Here is a 13,912-nt window from a genome sequence, read left to right on the forward strand (position 1 = left end):
ATTCAGTCAGGGCGACCGGAATGAAACCGGTATTAACGGGCCTCAAGGAATTGTTGTTTATGCTGTTAGGCGTGACGGGGGTGCATGGTGGTTATGTTGAATGAAAAGTCCATTTCAGCAAGAAATGCGCCTTGACCTACTTAAGGGTGAAATTACATGTTGAGATTTGATTTTAAAATATCGTCGTCATAAAAAAACGTGTGTGGAGAGACAGATGAAACAAAATGAGCAAAATGCTGATGATTGGGAGGCTGACAGATGGGTACATGAGGGTTGAGGATTCATTTCCCTGTACTTTGGGGTATGTTTGAAAATTTCCATAATAGAGCGTTAGAAAAACCCATCAGTCCATTTCTCTTTGGGTAAAACATTTCTGATGAGTGGCTTTCAGGCGCCCCCTCAGTCTGAAATGATATCAGATAGTCCTCAGGGAGTCAAAGACATGCACAAATATTTTGCTACAAGGACATGCATAATGATATTTCTTAATATTAGTAAGATTTAGAAATAGCCCAAATACCAAGCATTGGGGAATATGGTAACATCAATTACATGGCATCCACAAAATAGATGGCTGAATAACCATATAATTGAATTTACATAGAAATATTTATTGATGAGGAAGAGATTCACAACTGGTTCTTAAGGGAAACAGCACATTAGTAAACACTGTGCTTCTAGTTTTATAAAATGGCATCCGAATATTGAAACATTACGATCTCCAATTGAGAGAAACATGTAAATGTGCTTTTCTTATTCTCTCTCACCTTCTCCTTTTTTTTGGCTTATCTGCACTTGCTGTTTTCTATTAGCTGTATAACAAGGAAAACAGCAATCAAGTGTTGACTAATATTAATAGTGGCTGGAAGTAGATTGCCCAGATGGGGCCCAGATCTAGAGCCGTCCCAAAGCTTCCCCTGTGATGAGCCTCCGCCCGAGGCTGCCACCCTGGAGCCTGGTGTCTCGAGGACGCATGGTGCAGGAACGAGAGGCCAACATGTTCGTCTGACCTGGCTGTTCAGGTCCTGTTGGTCTGTCCGCTCAGGGAACCCCACTGTGTCCAGGACAGAGTCTTCAATCCCGCTATATATTAGAATCACGTTGGGACTTTTAAAAGATACTGAAGTCTGGAGTCTACCCGCCGCAAGGCTCTCACTTCAGAAGGTGGAGGGCAGCCAAACAGCCCCCCACCCAAGTTCCAGGAAGATAGGTGTGTGTGTGGGGGGAGGTGGGAGTGGCTGTGGCCACATCTAATTTTGGGAGTATGAGGGACCAATTCTCCTCTCTCCTCCCACCTAGAAAAGACTGTCCTAGATGGGCAATTCCATTCTAAGGCGAGGCCCCCTCTAGTGCACTGCAGCGGTGACCTGTAGGCCACTGAGGTCCTGGAGCGCAGTCTGTCTGTGTATTGTAACAGGTCCCCGAATCCCTTTGTTCATAAAGAATTGTGTACAGAACAAATAAAATGTGCAAGTAGCTTCCAAATTTTAGTAGATAACATTTTTATAAATAAAAAAACCAATTTATTTTATTGTTACTGAATTACTATAGCTTCTTGGCATAAAATTTTTCAATTAATGGGTGCAAAAATTATAGCTACTGTTTATTACAGGTCTGAGACTCACAGCAGTATTCTGTGTGTGTGGGGTGTGGGTTCTCTTGGAGGATGTTTCTAGAGCTGGTATATTAGTTTTTAAGACAAAAATAGAATAAACTCAGGAACAAGCACATTCTGGGTGATCTGTTGACAATGTTCTAACCATATCTATGTGGTTTCAAGGCTCCTCTTTGCATTTGTGCCGGCACCACGCGGTGGTGGTCCTAAAGGGTTAATGTTGAACGTTAAGTGAGGTTTTTTCAAACTGGGGCCCGACATGGGTTCTCTGAGAATAAACGGGTGTTGGCCTAAACGTCTAGTACCCCTCATGGCAACGGTGGCTTCCAGGGTCCCTGTGATGTGTTGGTAGACTGTCACATGCCCAGCGGCCACCAGATGGCGCCCCAGGATGCAGTTGTCGGATGTGGAGGGCCGCTGGCTCTGAGTGGCCTCTGCCAGGCCCCTCACAGTGTCCAGGCCAGTTGTTTGTCAGTGGTATTGCCCATAAAATTCATAAGCAACATGGAGGGAAATTTTATTTCTAAGGAAGCAGTTAAAATTTTTACTTAGCATCCCGGAGCTCAAAGGAGAGCCCAAAAGGACAATTTTCTCCTGGTTTTAGCTCCCCGCAGTCCGCATCCGAAGCTTTGGAGGGTCCTGCCTTTCCGGCCTTTCTCGGCTACTCCTGACCTGGGCTGCCCGTCCCAGGCGGCCTCTCCAGCGGGTTCCACAGCTCGTTGCTGAGGTCCCATTGCTGAGGTCCCGGATGGTGGGGGTGGCCTCGGTGTGCGCCCTTTGCCCTCACAGTGTCTCTCTGAGGGCTGCCCAGGCCCACCACTTCTCCCGCATCTGTTCACGGAGACCTCTCTGCCATCCCCTTAGTGAGCAGAGGGTCTGGGGGAGCCGGCAGCTCCCAACGCCTCTTTCTCCCTCCTTCTTTCCTCCTGCATCCCAGCACTTCTAAGGCTGGGAGCCTGCCCGCCACCACCCTGCCCCAGAGCAGCGCACACCCCTTCCCTTGCCTTCTCCCCTCTGACACTACCCCATTTAATTCAGGCCTGCTCCGTCCCAAGGCGTTTGCTCAGTGAGCCGTACGCCCCAGCTCAGCAAGCACCAGCTCTGTGAACCGCCCCCCTAAGGATGTTCCTTGCCCTCCTGCCCCCGCCCAGGCCATACTTAGCTCCTTGGTGTACACACAGACCTAGCTACCAGCTACCCTTCAGCTGCCCTTCCCCTTTGCCTCCCTGGGGCCACAGCAGACGGAGTACCTGATGGTCACTCGGGGATCGTGGGCCACGCCACACACCATGGAGGCCTGCGTGCCCTTGATGACGCTCTGGTCCTGGGGAGGCTTGGTGATGCGGGTCCGGGCTGAAAGACAGCAGGGCGTTGGCACAGTGAGAAGGGGCGTGGGTCCTGGACTAACGTGGGGAGCAGGTGGTGGGGAAGGTGTCTGTGGGTGACCCAGCCTTTGTGGGCCAAGGGGGGCAGACAGACAGGGGAATAGGTAGGCCACAGTGAATGTCCCAGCACGTGAGAAAAAAGGTGCTTCTGTGACACCTGAATTCCTGGGAGCCACGTTCGTAGTGGGGGCTCATTTCATTTCGCTCCCACACACCCACTCGAGGGCTAGAAAACCGGAAACCTGAGGAGGATCAGGGTCGTATTCCTAGCACATTGGTGGTTCAGCCGAGATAAAAGGGGCTCGCCTGGTCCCTGGTCTAATGTGTTGCTCAGCAGTAAGCCACTGCCCCCCAGCCCAGACAGGAGGCCCACACACATGTCTGTCTTGGGTGCAGGTCCCATCAGGTGCAGTCAGAGAGCTGGAAAGGACTCCAGACATTTCTTAAAGCAGGGGCCAGCAAAGGACAGTGTGGGGGACAAGTCTGCTGGGGGGCTGGCTGGGGGGCTGGTGCCGGAAGGCAGCCTTGCCTGATAATCAGTATTGTCTACGCTGCTTTCTTGATGAGACCAAGGAGTTAGTTGAGGAGTTGCAACTGTCCGGACCACAAGCCTAAATACTTACTATCTGGTCATTACAGAAAAAGTTTGCTGGTTTCTGGCCTAAAGTATATGCAGACAGCTGTCCATTGTCACCTCTATGTTCTCTCCACTTGGCCAAGCAGAGCAGGAGCCCCCTCAGTCACACGGTGTCAGCCATGGAAACTTGGCCTTTCTGGTCACTCTCTGAATCAATTTGTCCAAGTCCCTCTTGTAAGAAGCCTGTTGGCTGGACAGACATGGGGACGTGGAGGTGCTGGTGGCATGAGTGTGTGTTCTGTGGGGAGGTCGAGTGTGCTCGGCACACTCTCACGCAGAGACGTGTAACAGGCTCCTGTTCTGCACACTCACCCCACACGACCAGGTCGGCCGAGGCTTCGTCGACCCCCCGAGAGTTGGTCGCCAAGCAGGTATAGGTTCCGGCGTCGGAGATGTGCGTGGGGCTGACAAGCAGGCTGCCGGACTCCAGGAGCGTGAAGCGAGGCAGCTGGACAGAGCCGCTGGCCAGGATGCGCTCCCCTGTGGGCAGCACACAGTGGGTGGGCTCAGGCTGTAGCTCCCTGAACGCTGAGGTGGCCTTATGCCTGTACCGCACACCCCACCCCTCCCGCTCTGGGTTGGGTGGTGGCAGGCAGGCTCCTGGGGTTAGAAATGCTGGGAGTGCTGGGATGGGGGCAGTGACTGGGCTGCAAGGGGCACTGAGGTTTCTGACTGGGGACAGGCACAGAGCAGGCAGCCTGGGTCTCAGGTCTCCTGATGTCTCCCACCCACCACACTGTCTGCCCTTCACCAGAGAAGGCCAGGGACCATCTCCTGCTGCAGCAGGCTCCGGGGCTGCGGGGGGAGGGGCAGACAGCTCTGACAAGGTGGTGGCGGGCATCCTGCAGAGGATGCTTCTGGAGGGTCACCTTCGGGCGGTGGAAGGAAGGGAGGGGTGGGAGCAGCAAAGAGTGGGGGTGGGGCGGAGAGGGACAGGGGCAGCTGTGGCCAGGACAGACCTCCCTGTGCAGTGGGACCTTAGGGAGGCCTGGCACCTGGAGAGAGGGGGACGGATGGAGAGAGACAGAGGGGGACATGCCGAGCGTGAGACAGCCTGAAAGTGCAGGTTTTTGTAACAGTCTCTATTTTACAGAAAACCCCACCTGTCTGCACCAGGGAGCTCTGCAGGTGTGAGCTGGCGGGTGAGTGTGTCTGTTTGCACACCTGTGCAGGCTCACTGAGCTGGTGAGCATGGTAAGTGGGTGTGTTTATTTCCGTGTCTAGGTACACACCGGGATGTGCTGACATTCATGGCACAAATATTTATTGAGTACCTACTATGTGCCAGACTCTGTTGTAAGCCCTGGGGAGACAGCAGCGGGCAAAACTGAAACCCCTGCCTTTGTGGGGAGACAGGCAATGAGCAAAATCAGTTACTTTGTTGATTAGGAGGTGGGGAAATAAAGCAGGGAGGGGTCGTGGGGAGGGCCTGGGGCACGGGGGCTAGGTGAGAAGATTCATCTGAACAGAGGCTTGAGGGACGGGCTGTGTGTGTGTACACATGTGTTTATGTGTGTGTACCTGGGGAGAGTTGTGCAAGTGAGTGTGTGACACTGAGGGAAGAGAAGGCACACAGGTGGGTGGGCTCAGGAGTCTGGGGCCCTCCTACCTGCCCCAACCCCCGTAACAATAATCAGCAGACAGCTGCTGTTCAATAGGCCAAGCCCCTTCCTGGGCACTGTGCAGGCCTTTCCCTGCACTCCTGTCTACCCCGCCACCCTGTTTACAGAAGCTGCCATCCTGTGTACAGCTGGGGGCCCCGAGGTTCAGAGTGAGGAGACACCTCAGCCAAGGTCACAGGTCTCAGAAGACGCGGAGCTGCACCTTGAGCCTGGTGGGCGGCAGGTGGTGCCCACTGTGTGTGACAGGCACCCTCTCGAGTTGTGCAGGGTGCGACCCTCACATCTGTGCGTGGGAGCCCACCCGGGCTAGCTCCAGCGCTGAGGGCTGCCCTGGACCATCTCGTGGCCTCCACAAAGGCTCGGCCTCACCTACCCTTCTGCCACGTGATGGCCGGCCGGGGGGCCCCCGATGTCTCACAAGCCAGCACCACTGACATGCCGTCGATCACCGTGCTGTCCAGGGGGCCCCTGGTGATGTTGGGGGCGATGCCTGCGGGTGGAGACAGCGGGGTCCCTTAGCTGCACCCTGGGAGGAGCCGCCAGGGCCAGGCGGCCAGGTTCTCGCCTGCCTCTGCTACTCCGGCGGGGTGGGTCCCCCGTGGGGAAGGATGCAGGTGCCTTGATGGGATCCCCCAAGGGCTGCCCATGTCTCCCACCCTGTGGAGGGACCCAGGTGACACCAGTTCCTGTCCTGCCGTGATTCTCAAGCCTCCCTGTTGGGGAAGCTAAGGACGCCCAAGAACACCCTCCTGACAGAGTAAATGGATCCATCCTTCACTGAACATGACATTGGGGCTTTGGTTTCTTAAGCAGGAAACGGTGATGGCCAATGGGAGAACATCACCTGCTTCCTGAAAGGCTGGCCCTGGAGAGCCCATCGCAAGGGTGAGCTGTGGTTCCTCAGGTGTCAACACAGACTTTTTTGGTCTCCCTTCCCTCCAGGAGCCACCCAGCCATGCGTGTGTGGGTGCAGGGCTTACACACAGACCAGCTCATGTGAAGCTGCCCCACCCACAGCACCTGCGGAGCAGGCCCAGCTCCCCTCTGCCCTGTGGCCTCTGTGGGTCCTGGCGAGGGGCCCTGCCGCTGAGAGGAGGGGCCCAGTAGGACACGGTGTTTGCACGGAGGTTCCGTGTGGCCACTCACGATGTCATCTAAGAACTGAGACAACTCCATTAAATGGGCAGGGCTGCTACTATCACCTCCAAAGAGATTTCTGGGGGGACGGGATTTGCAAGTTGGGCAGCTGAGGATAAAGTGCTGATTTCCTCTTTGGAGAAGCGAGCAGGTCGGCCTGGCTGGGATGGGGTCGAGACAGCCTGCCGGGGAGGGAACCGGGGCAGCTGAAACACCCAGGCGTCTCTCAAAGAGCCAGGGAACGCGTTCTTGGGAACGTGCCACCAAGAGGATAGGCAGGGACCAGGGGCCTCTTCTAGCACTGGGCCAGGGGCTGCAGGTGCAGCAGGCTTGCATCGCCCTGGCGACTGTCCGAGGGACGGTCCTCTGGGATCCTGTCTCTGTTTTCGAGGCCCCTGGCTTGCAGCAGAGCTTGGTCCTGGGTAGGAAGCGCTCGGGAGAAGGGCAGGAAAGGACTTACTGGTGACGGCCAGGTAGGTGGACGTCTGCACCTCGCCGGCGGTGTTGCGCGCAAAGCACTGGAACATGCCCGTGTCATCAGGCACCAGCCCGCTGATCTGCAGGCCCCCATCCCCACGCTGCCGGAAACGGCTCAGCCTGGCCACCTCCACCACAGCCGCGTCCTTGTACCAGGTGATGGAGGGCGGTGGCACGCCTGGGGGGAGGGGAATCAGCAGTCAGCGGCCTCCTGTACCTGGAGGCTGGGAGCCTGTGAGGGTGTCGCTGGGAGACGTTCTCAGATGGGCACTCGTGGCCTTGGGCGGGTGGGAGGCTGTTCTCAGAGTGTCACTTCTCGAATTCTTATGTGGCATTTAAAGAAAATTTTAAATGCCCCCAGGTTAGCTTAGGTTGGGAATGCTAGATTGGACAAATTGTGTGTTTTTCTCAATGTGTAGCAGAGCCTCCTGGGTACTCTGGGAACCTCCAGCTGGGGGGACGTTTTTCTCAGATCCAGTTGACCACAGAGCCCACATCAAGGAGCACGCAGCGGGACCAGTGGTCCTTGAAGGCCCTCAGCAGCCCCCTTCTGCCGGGTCTGCACCTTGCCTCTCGGCCTTGCTTAAGCAGCATCCCCAGCCTGACACACCCTTCCCACCGGTACCCCCAACCCTCCCCCCTCTCCCTCTGGGCCTCTCTGCTCAAACGCAATCCCCCAGAGCGCTCCCCACAGCCGTTCAGAAGAGCACGCCCTGGCTCCACACCCCCCGAGCCTGCCACGTTCCCCCCCCAGCACGCTTCTCCCTGACATTCAACGATCCCGCATGTCATCCACTCAATAATGTACATTCTTTCCGCTGTAACTTCTCTGCGATCAGGACGTGTCTCACAATCGACAGAATGTCATAATTTAATTGGCGGTCTTTTTTCTTTCTTAGTGGTACATAAAATAATGGGGCGTCTTACAACCGGTGGCATTTTTAGATGAAACGAAATAAGGCATCTTTATTTGCTTATTGGTGTCTCTGCTCCCTGCACGGGAGTGGAAGGCCAGTTCCCTGCGAGCCGGAGTCTGGCTGTTTGGCCCCAGCTCCGGGGACAGGCTCAGCATGGCGTGAGCCGTCAAAAAAAGGCTTGTGGGATGAATAAAAGAATCCTGCCTTCCCCCCTGTAGGACAGCTGTCACTTCTCCCTCCTACTTGAACTACGTTCAGCTCAATAGTAGATCGTGCCCCACTGTGGCACCTGAGTTCACCCGTGTTTCAGACTCTGTCTGGGCTCAGCTGCAACGGAGGAAGGAGGGTGGAGTGGGAAGAGCAGAAATGCCCCAGAAGCTCTGACGAGAGGGGTTCTGCAGAAATGGTGGGTTGGGGAGAGGGAGCAGAAGAGCCCAGAAACTGGGCGGAGTCTCTGAGGCACCCCCATTCTCGTAGTTTTAACATCACGGTAATTCAGTAGTGTCTACCACCCTCAAATTATGGGCAATTTGGGTCTGTCACCTATTCCGAAATAACCGTAATTTGGGTTCGTTTGTAACCCCTGAGTTATGGCAACGCAGGTCGATTTCCAGCCCAGAGATGGTGGTAGTTTGGCCTGTTTGTGTGCTGGGTGTCTGCTCACAGCCAGACTGGCTCTCTGCTCAGTCAGGAGCCTGGGGAGGAGGTGCAGTTCAGAAAAGTCCCTGACGGAGACAGGAGAGGCTGAGGGGGTGCGCCCCCCGCCATCCACACTGCCTGCCAAGTTACCTTTGGCCCGACAGGGAATGTCCACCACCTTCTCCATCTCCGCCGTGATGTGTCTCTCTGGCTCCTTGACAAACTGAGGCGGCTCTGCGGGAAGGAAGACAGGGGAGGGGCTCAGAGCCAGGCTCCTCCTCGTATAGCCTCTGCTTGGATCCCCTTTAAGTGGGGCCCCCAGCGGCCCTGCCCCGTCTCACCCAGCACAGACAGGTAGGCTCCACGGATGACAGAGGGGACACTGCTGCTGCGCAGCGCGGCCTCGCACGTGTAGAAGCCCGCGTCGCTGCCTGTGGGGTTGGGGATGGTGAGCCGGCGGTTGTAGTCGCTGATGCCACCTGACAGCAGCATCCCGTCCTTCTTCCAAATGATGTGCAGCTTGATCAGGGGCCTGGAGGGGGGCAGGGAGCAGGCGCTCATTCACGGGGACTTTCGGAGGCCCGAGGGCAGGGCGGGGTGCTGAGTTTGCCGGAATTCTAGGTACAAGCCTCAGGCAAGTTTCTTCAGTGCCCTGGGCCTCAGTTTCCTCTTCTGTAAAATGGGGCAACCGTGCTCACTGGGGCTGGGGTGAAGGCGAATGCAGGAATGCAGATACAGCCTCAGAACAGGCTGCATATTGCTGGCAGGGAATAAGCCAGTACCCGGGGCCCGCGAGAGCAGGGAAGCTGAAGAGGAGACTGTTAGAGGTGAGGGCAGTGACAAGGAGGAACCTGAGAGAAGTACCCAAAGTTTGGAGATGGGGAGACAAAGGCAGGTGGGTGGATGTACCTGCCTCCCACTTTGGGTGGGGTGAGGGTGGGGGGTGAGCCCTTTCCCACCATCACTGACCCCAGCACCCCAAGGCCCCCGAGACTAGGTCTGCTTGGCTCTGCTGTTTAGCACCTGGCGGATCCTCAAGGGCCAATCTGCCAAAGGAGGGGGTGGGGAGTCTGTGTTAGCTGTACAGGGTGTTCAGAGTGGTCCCAGGAAAGAGGGGTTCCATGGTCAAATAAGTTGGGGCAACAATGGCTCGAGTGACATTAGGCAGGCCCTTTCCTGTGGGCCTTCTCTGCATCCTTGCTGCACCTGCTTCATGTGCTCCATTCATCCCAGTGGCCTTCCCCACACTCGGGAGAAACCTGGGTTCTGAGGAACGTAAACCCTGCTACGGGCAGGGCTTTCTCTAGGAATCAGCTGGAGGTGACCTCCTTCACAGTCACTGGCCTCACTCCCCGCCCATCACATCCATCATCCTTCCTGAGCACGCACGAGGCGCCAGGGCAGGCTGGGCTCAGCAATCCACCCACACACCTGAGGCAGGTGCTCAGATTATTCCCATTTCACAGCCCAGGAGACTGAGTCCCAGCACATGGCAGTGAGCACGGGCCTTGGGGAGGCCTGTTGTATTGCGGTTCTGCTGTCAGCCAGCCGGGCCACCTTGGGCAGGTTGCTTGCTCTCTCCTGGCTGCAGGGTAGTGACATCCATGCCAGGAAGTCGTCGGGAGAAAGAGGTTGTGTGGGAAAGCAGTGAGCATAGCACCCACACAGGGTGAAATTATTTGTTTCCTGTGTGAGAAACTGAGGGGCGTGTATGGCTAGCAAGGGGCCTCGATTGCCCCTGACAGCAGGTCTGCCCTCCTGCAAAGCTCCCCGTGGGAAGTGTCTTCCAGCGCAGCCTCCCTCTTGCACAGGCGGGCACCGTGGGCAGAGGGCCCTGCCCTTCTCTGGGCTCCTCCGAGGGCTGGAAGTGAGAGGACTTCCCGTCCCCAACTTCCTGGGCTGAGACCTGCTGCCCCATAACTTCTACTCAGAGCCTGGTGTCTCCTCTCGGGCCACACCAGGCTCTTGTTTGCTTCTGATAACCCTGTGACAGTAGCTGGCACGGCCACCTGCTATCCTTCCTTTGGGCTAAATACCCTTTCTCCTGTCATGGGTCCTCCTATGACACTCCTGGGCCTTTCTGAATTCCGACCAGTGTCTCCAGAGCCCACAGGTCAGGAGCAGCCGCTGGAGTTAAGAGTGACAAGGAGTAGGAGAAGCGCTGCCCACCTGGCGTTGGCTACGCACTCCATGGTCACCTCCGAGGTCCCGGCCACCACGCTGGTGTTCTTGGGAGGAATGATGATGGTTGGAGCGATGGGGTCTGCAGGCCCCCCTACATCTGGGGAGAGGTCAGATGTTAGCTGGGGACAGAGCTCGGAAATCCTGTCTCTGTCCAGCCCCCCTTAGAGGCTGATGTCAGGGAGACGGCTGTCCTTGTGTAGCGGGACAGGTGGCCACACAGCAGCCACCGGAGCAACCTGAGCTGAACCTCCAGACACTGGAGGGGACCCCAGGGGCCCCCTCACCTCTCCTCCTCCGTTGATGGTCTCTGCACGGGGTCCACAGAGGGCCCACGCAACACCTCCCAGGGCCTTCCCCACTCCTCCTGCCAATGCGCCTCCCCTCATGCTCTCGCCCTGTTCTTAGCCTCCCAAATCCTTCCCTCCACCTGCATTTATCTCATTGGCTTCTCCATTTTCTACCTCTTCCACCAAATGCAAACTCCCTGTACTGGTTTGAATAGTGCCCCCCTCCCCACCCCCAATCCATGTCCACAGTTATAAATGGAAAAAGGGTCTTTGCAGATGTCACCAAGGTAAGCTGAGGTCCTCCTGCACGGGGTGGGCCTCAGAGCCAATATGACAGGTCCTTATAAGGAGAGGGAAATTTAGACACAGCCACACAGACATGCAGGGGAGGAGGCAGAGGAAGCCAGAGGCAGAGACTGGAGGGGTGCATCTATAAGCCAAGGACTGTCAAGGGTTGGTGGCAGCCACGGGAAGCTTGGGGAGGCAGGGAAGGATCTTGGACCTGCAGACACCCTGATTTCAGCCTCCTGGCCTCTGGAACTGCGAGAGGATAAAATTCTATTGCAGCAGTCCCAGGCAACTCATACAGTCCTTGGGACAGGAAACTCATGGATCTTTGCTTGCAACTGAGTTGTTGCACCTCAAATTCACATACTGAAGCCCTAACCCCCATGACACTGTATGTGGGGATGGAATGTTTAGGAGGGAACGGGGTTAAATGAAGTCATAAGGGAGGGTCGAAGAGGAAGAGACTTCGGAGCTTTCTCTTGCTCTCTGCCACGCGAGGACACAGTGAGAAGGCGGCCATCTGCAAGCCAGGAAGAGGGCCCTCACCAGAACCTGACTGCTGGCGGCCTGACCTTGGCCTTCCACCACTCCGAGACGCAAATGTCTGCGTGGATGCCCGGTCTGTGGGATTGTTACCGGAGCCTGGGCTGACTCAGACAGTCTCACACGCCCCCCTGTCTCTAGCACAAGAAACGATGTCTGGCAAAGAGCAGGTGCTCGAATATGTCTTTTAGGTGAACAAGGAGAACAAATGACTGGAACTAGCATCATACCGCCCAGGGTCAATGGTTGAAATGAATGAGAACCCATCATGAGTGGGCCGTATTGAAACACAACAATGCCCCAATACTCCTAAGACAGGCAGTAATGCTTCCTTTAAGAAGGGGCCTCGTTCTTATCTTGGTGGGTCAGTGTGGGCCCAATACTGGCAGAAACTCCAATATTCCCTGGGCATCTGCTCCTGGCTCCTGAAAATACATCTGAGGACTTCTTCTCTCACCAAAAGAATCCATCTAGCTGGCCCCTTTCCGGGAGGCTGGGAGGGGGCAGGCCCTAGTGACACGCACAGCCCTGGGCGACAGTGGTCGGTCATCCTTTATGGGGAGGGCACGCCAAGGTTCCACTGCCACCCCGGGCAGGTTTTCCCGCCTGACCTCCAGGCCTGGCTGATAAAGGCCCAGGTCAAATGGGAATAAAATGTCAAAAATAAAGTAAAATGAAGTGGGGGGGGGACAGAAGGAAGCACATAAAACAAAATAATTGCAACAATATAAAAGCCTCATGTAGGTGCCATAAAGAGTGGATTGAAAGCTGCCGATATAGCTGAATCCATAAAAGTGTGCCTTGCGTTGTTTGTTACATGCTGGGTGCACAGGTACCAGGCCCTGGATTGATGGGGCCCGAGGAGGAGACAGACAGGGCCCAGGCAGTGCCCCACAGCGCAGCTGGGAAGGCAGAGCCCTCGGAGTTTAGGAATATGAGGCCACCTAGGGCCTGGGGCTGGCTGGCTTGTTAGCTATGGGAGAGTAGAGGGATGGCTGACCTGCCTGCCCCACCCCAGGAACCCAGAAGCGCATGTCCAGGCCCAGGAGACAGCCTGTGGGACTTGGAGGGAGGGACACTACCAACACACAGTAGGTGCTCGATAAATGATAGGCAGTCCTTCCTCCTGGGGATCTGCCTGCCTGTGCTTGGGGACACCTGGGGCAAACCAGAGCAAGGAGGAGGGCATCTTCCGGTGAGCTCCTGATGTGGACAGCCGGGGTGAGAGGAAGGATGGGGGCTCCCCACGCAGTGGCACAGCTGGGTCCTGCTGCCCCAGGCGATTTTGGTCTCCAGCACGAGGCACACCCACTGAGGTCCATTCGCCCGGAGTCACCTCCTTTACTCCTCCCAGCTACACTTTGCCACAGGCTTTATGTCACAGATGAGGAAACGAAGGCTCATGGACCACCCGACTCACCTTGGGCACAGGTCAGGTGAGAGGTGGAGGGAGGGGGTCAGCTGCTTCCACCCTGCGCAGGGTCCAGCTGCCCAGGGGCGGGGGCCCGACCTCCCCCATCCAGCACAGGTAGCTCTGAGCTCTTGAAATGTGACCCATGCCTCTTTGATTCAATGGGATTTAATTTTAGATAATTTGCATTTAATTAAAAACAGGCCCCGAATCAGCTATTAGAATACTTTTAAGTAAGTGTGGAACAGCCTGGCGCATGGCTCCACCTTGTCGGCAGTAAATTTGGTGAACTCTAAATACAGGTCACGAATTTCAGATGAAAATTTTGCATCCAAATTGAGAAGCGCTGGAAGTATAAAACACATGCCGATTTCAAAGACTTGGCATGAAAAAAAAAGTAAAATATCTCATTAATATTTTCCCATAATGATTGTATGTTATAATGGTACTATTTGAGATAAGTTGTTAAGTAAAATATTAATAGAATTAATTTTACCTATTTCTTATCCCCTTTTTAAAAATCAGGGTACTTGGCAAATTTTAAATAACGTACATGGCTCACATTATATTTCTGTTGGGCAGTGCAGGTCTGATCCTTAGGGGTGGGGCTGCCACCAGCTACGGACTTTTCAAGAGCGGTGACTGCCTGTGTGAGGTCGCCAGGGTTACACCTGGGCAGGGGCAATGCCTGGGGTCACTGGATCGCTCCTCTATTTTGGAAGAGCATGGGTTTGGGGGGGATGGAGGTGCTGCTGACGAGCTGCGCTGCC

The 13,912-nt window shown here is 55.6% G+C and overlaps 1 protein-coding gene across 1 annotated transcript in view; it reads right to left on the bottom strand.

Annotated features, from left to right (window-relative positions):
- The window catches only part of SDK2 (sidekick cell adhesion molecule 2), a 241,925-nt gene that overhangs the window by 71,559 nt on the left and 156,454 nt on the right, over positions 1-13,912 (bottom strand). The window contains exons 6-12 of the mRNA XM_037128109.2: positions 10,599-10,710; positions 8,771-8,961; positions 8,580-8,663; positions 6,857-7,051; positions 5,633-5,749; positions 3,950-4,117; positions 2,866-2,968 (exon numbers count right to left, since the gene is read on the bottom strand). Coding sequence (XP_036984004.2) covers positions 2,866-2,968; positions 3,950-4,117; positions 5,633-5,749; positions 6,857-7,051; positions 8,580-8,663; positions 8,771-8,961; positions 10,599-10,710 — 970 coding nt within the window. The remainder of the gene's footprint in view (positions 1-2,865; positions 2,969-3,949; positions 4,118-5,632; positions 5,750-6,856; positions 7,052-8,579; positions 8,664-8,770; positions 8,962-10,598; positions 10,711-13,912) is intronic.

This window comes from Artibeus jamaicensis, unplaced genomic scaffold, assembly GCF_021234435.1.
Source record: "Artibeus jamaicensis isolate MK-2021 breed Jamaican fruit bat unplaced genomic scaffold, CSHL_Jam_final contig_1998, whole genome shotgun sequence".
Taxonomy (NCBI): Eukaryota; Metazoa; Chordata; class Mammalia; order Chiroptera; family Phyllostomidae; genus Artibeus; species Artibeus jamaicensis.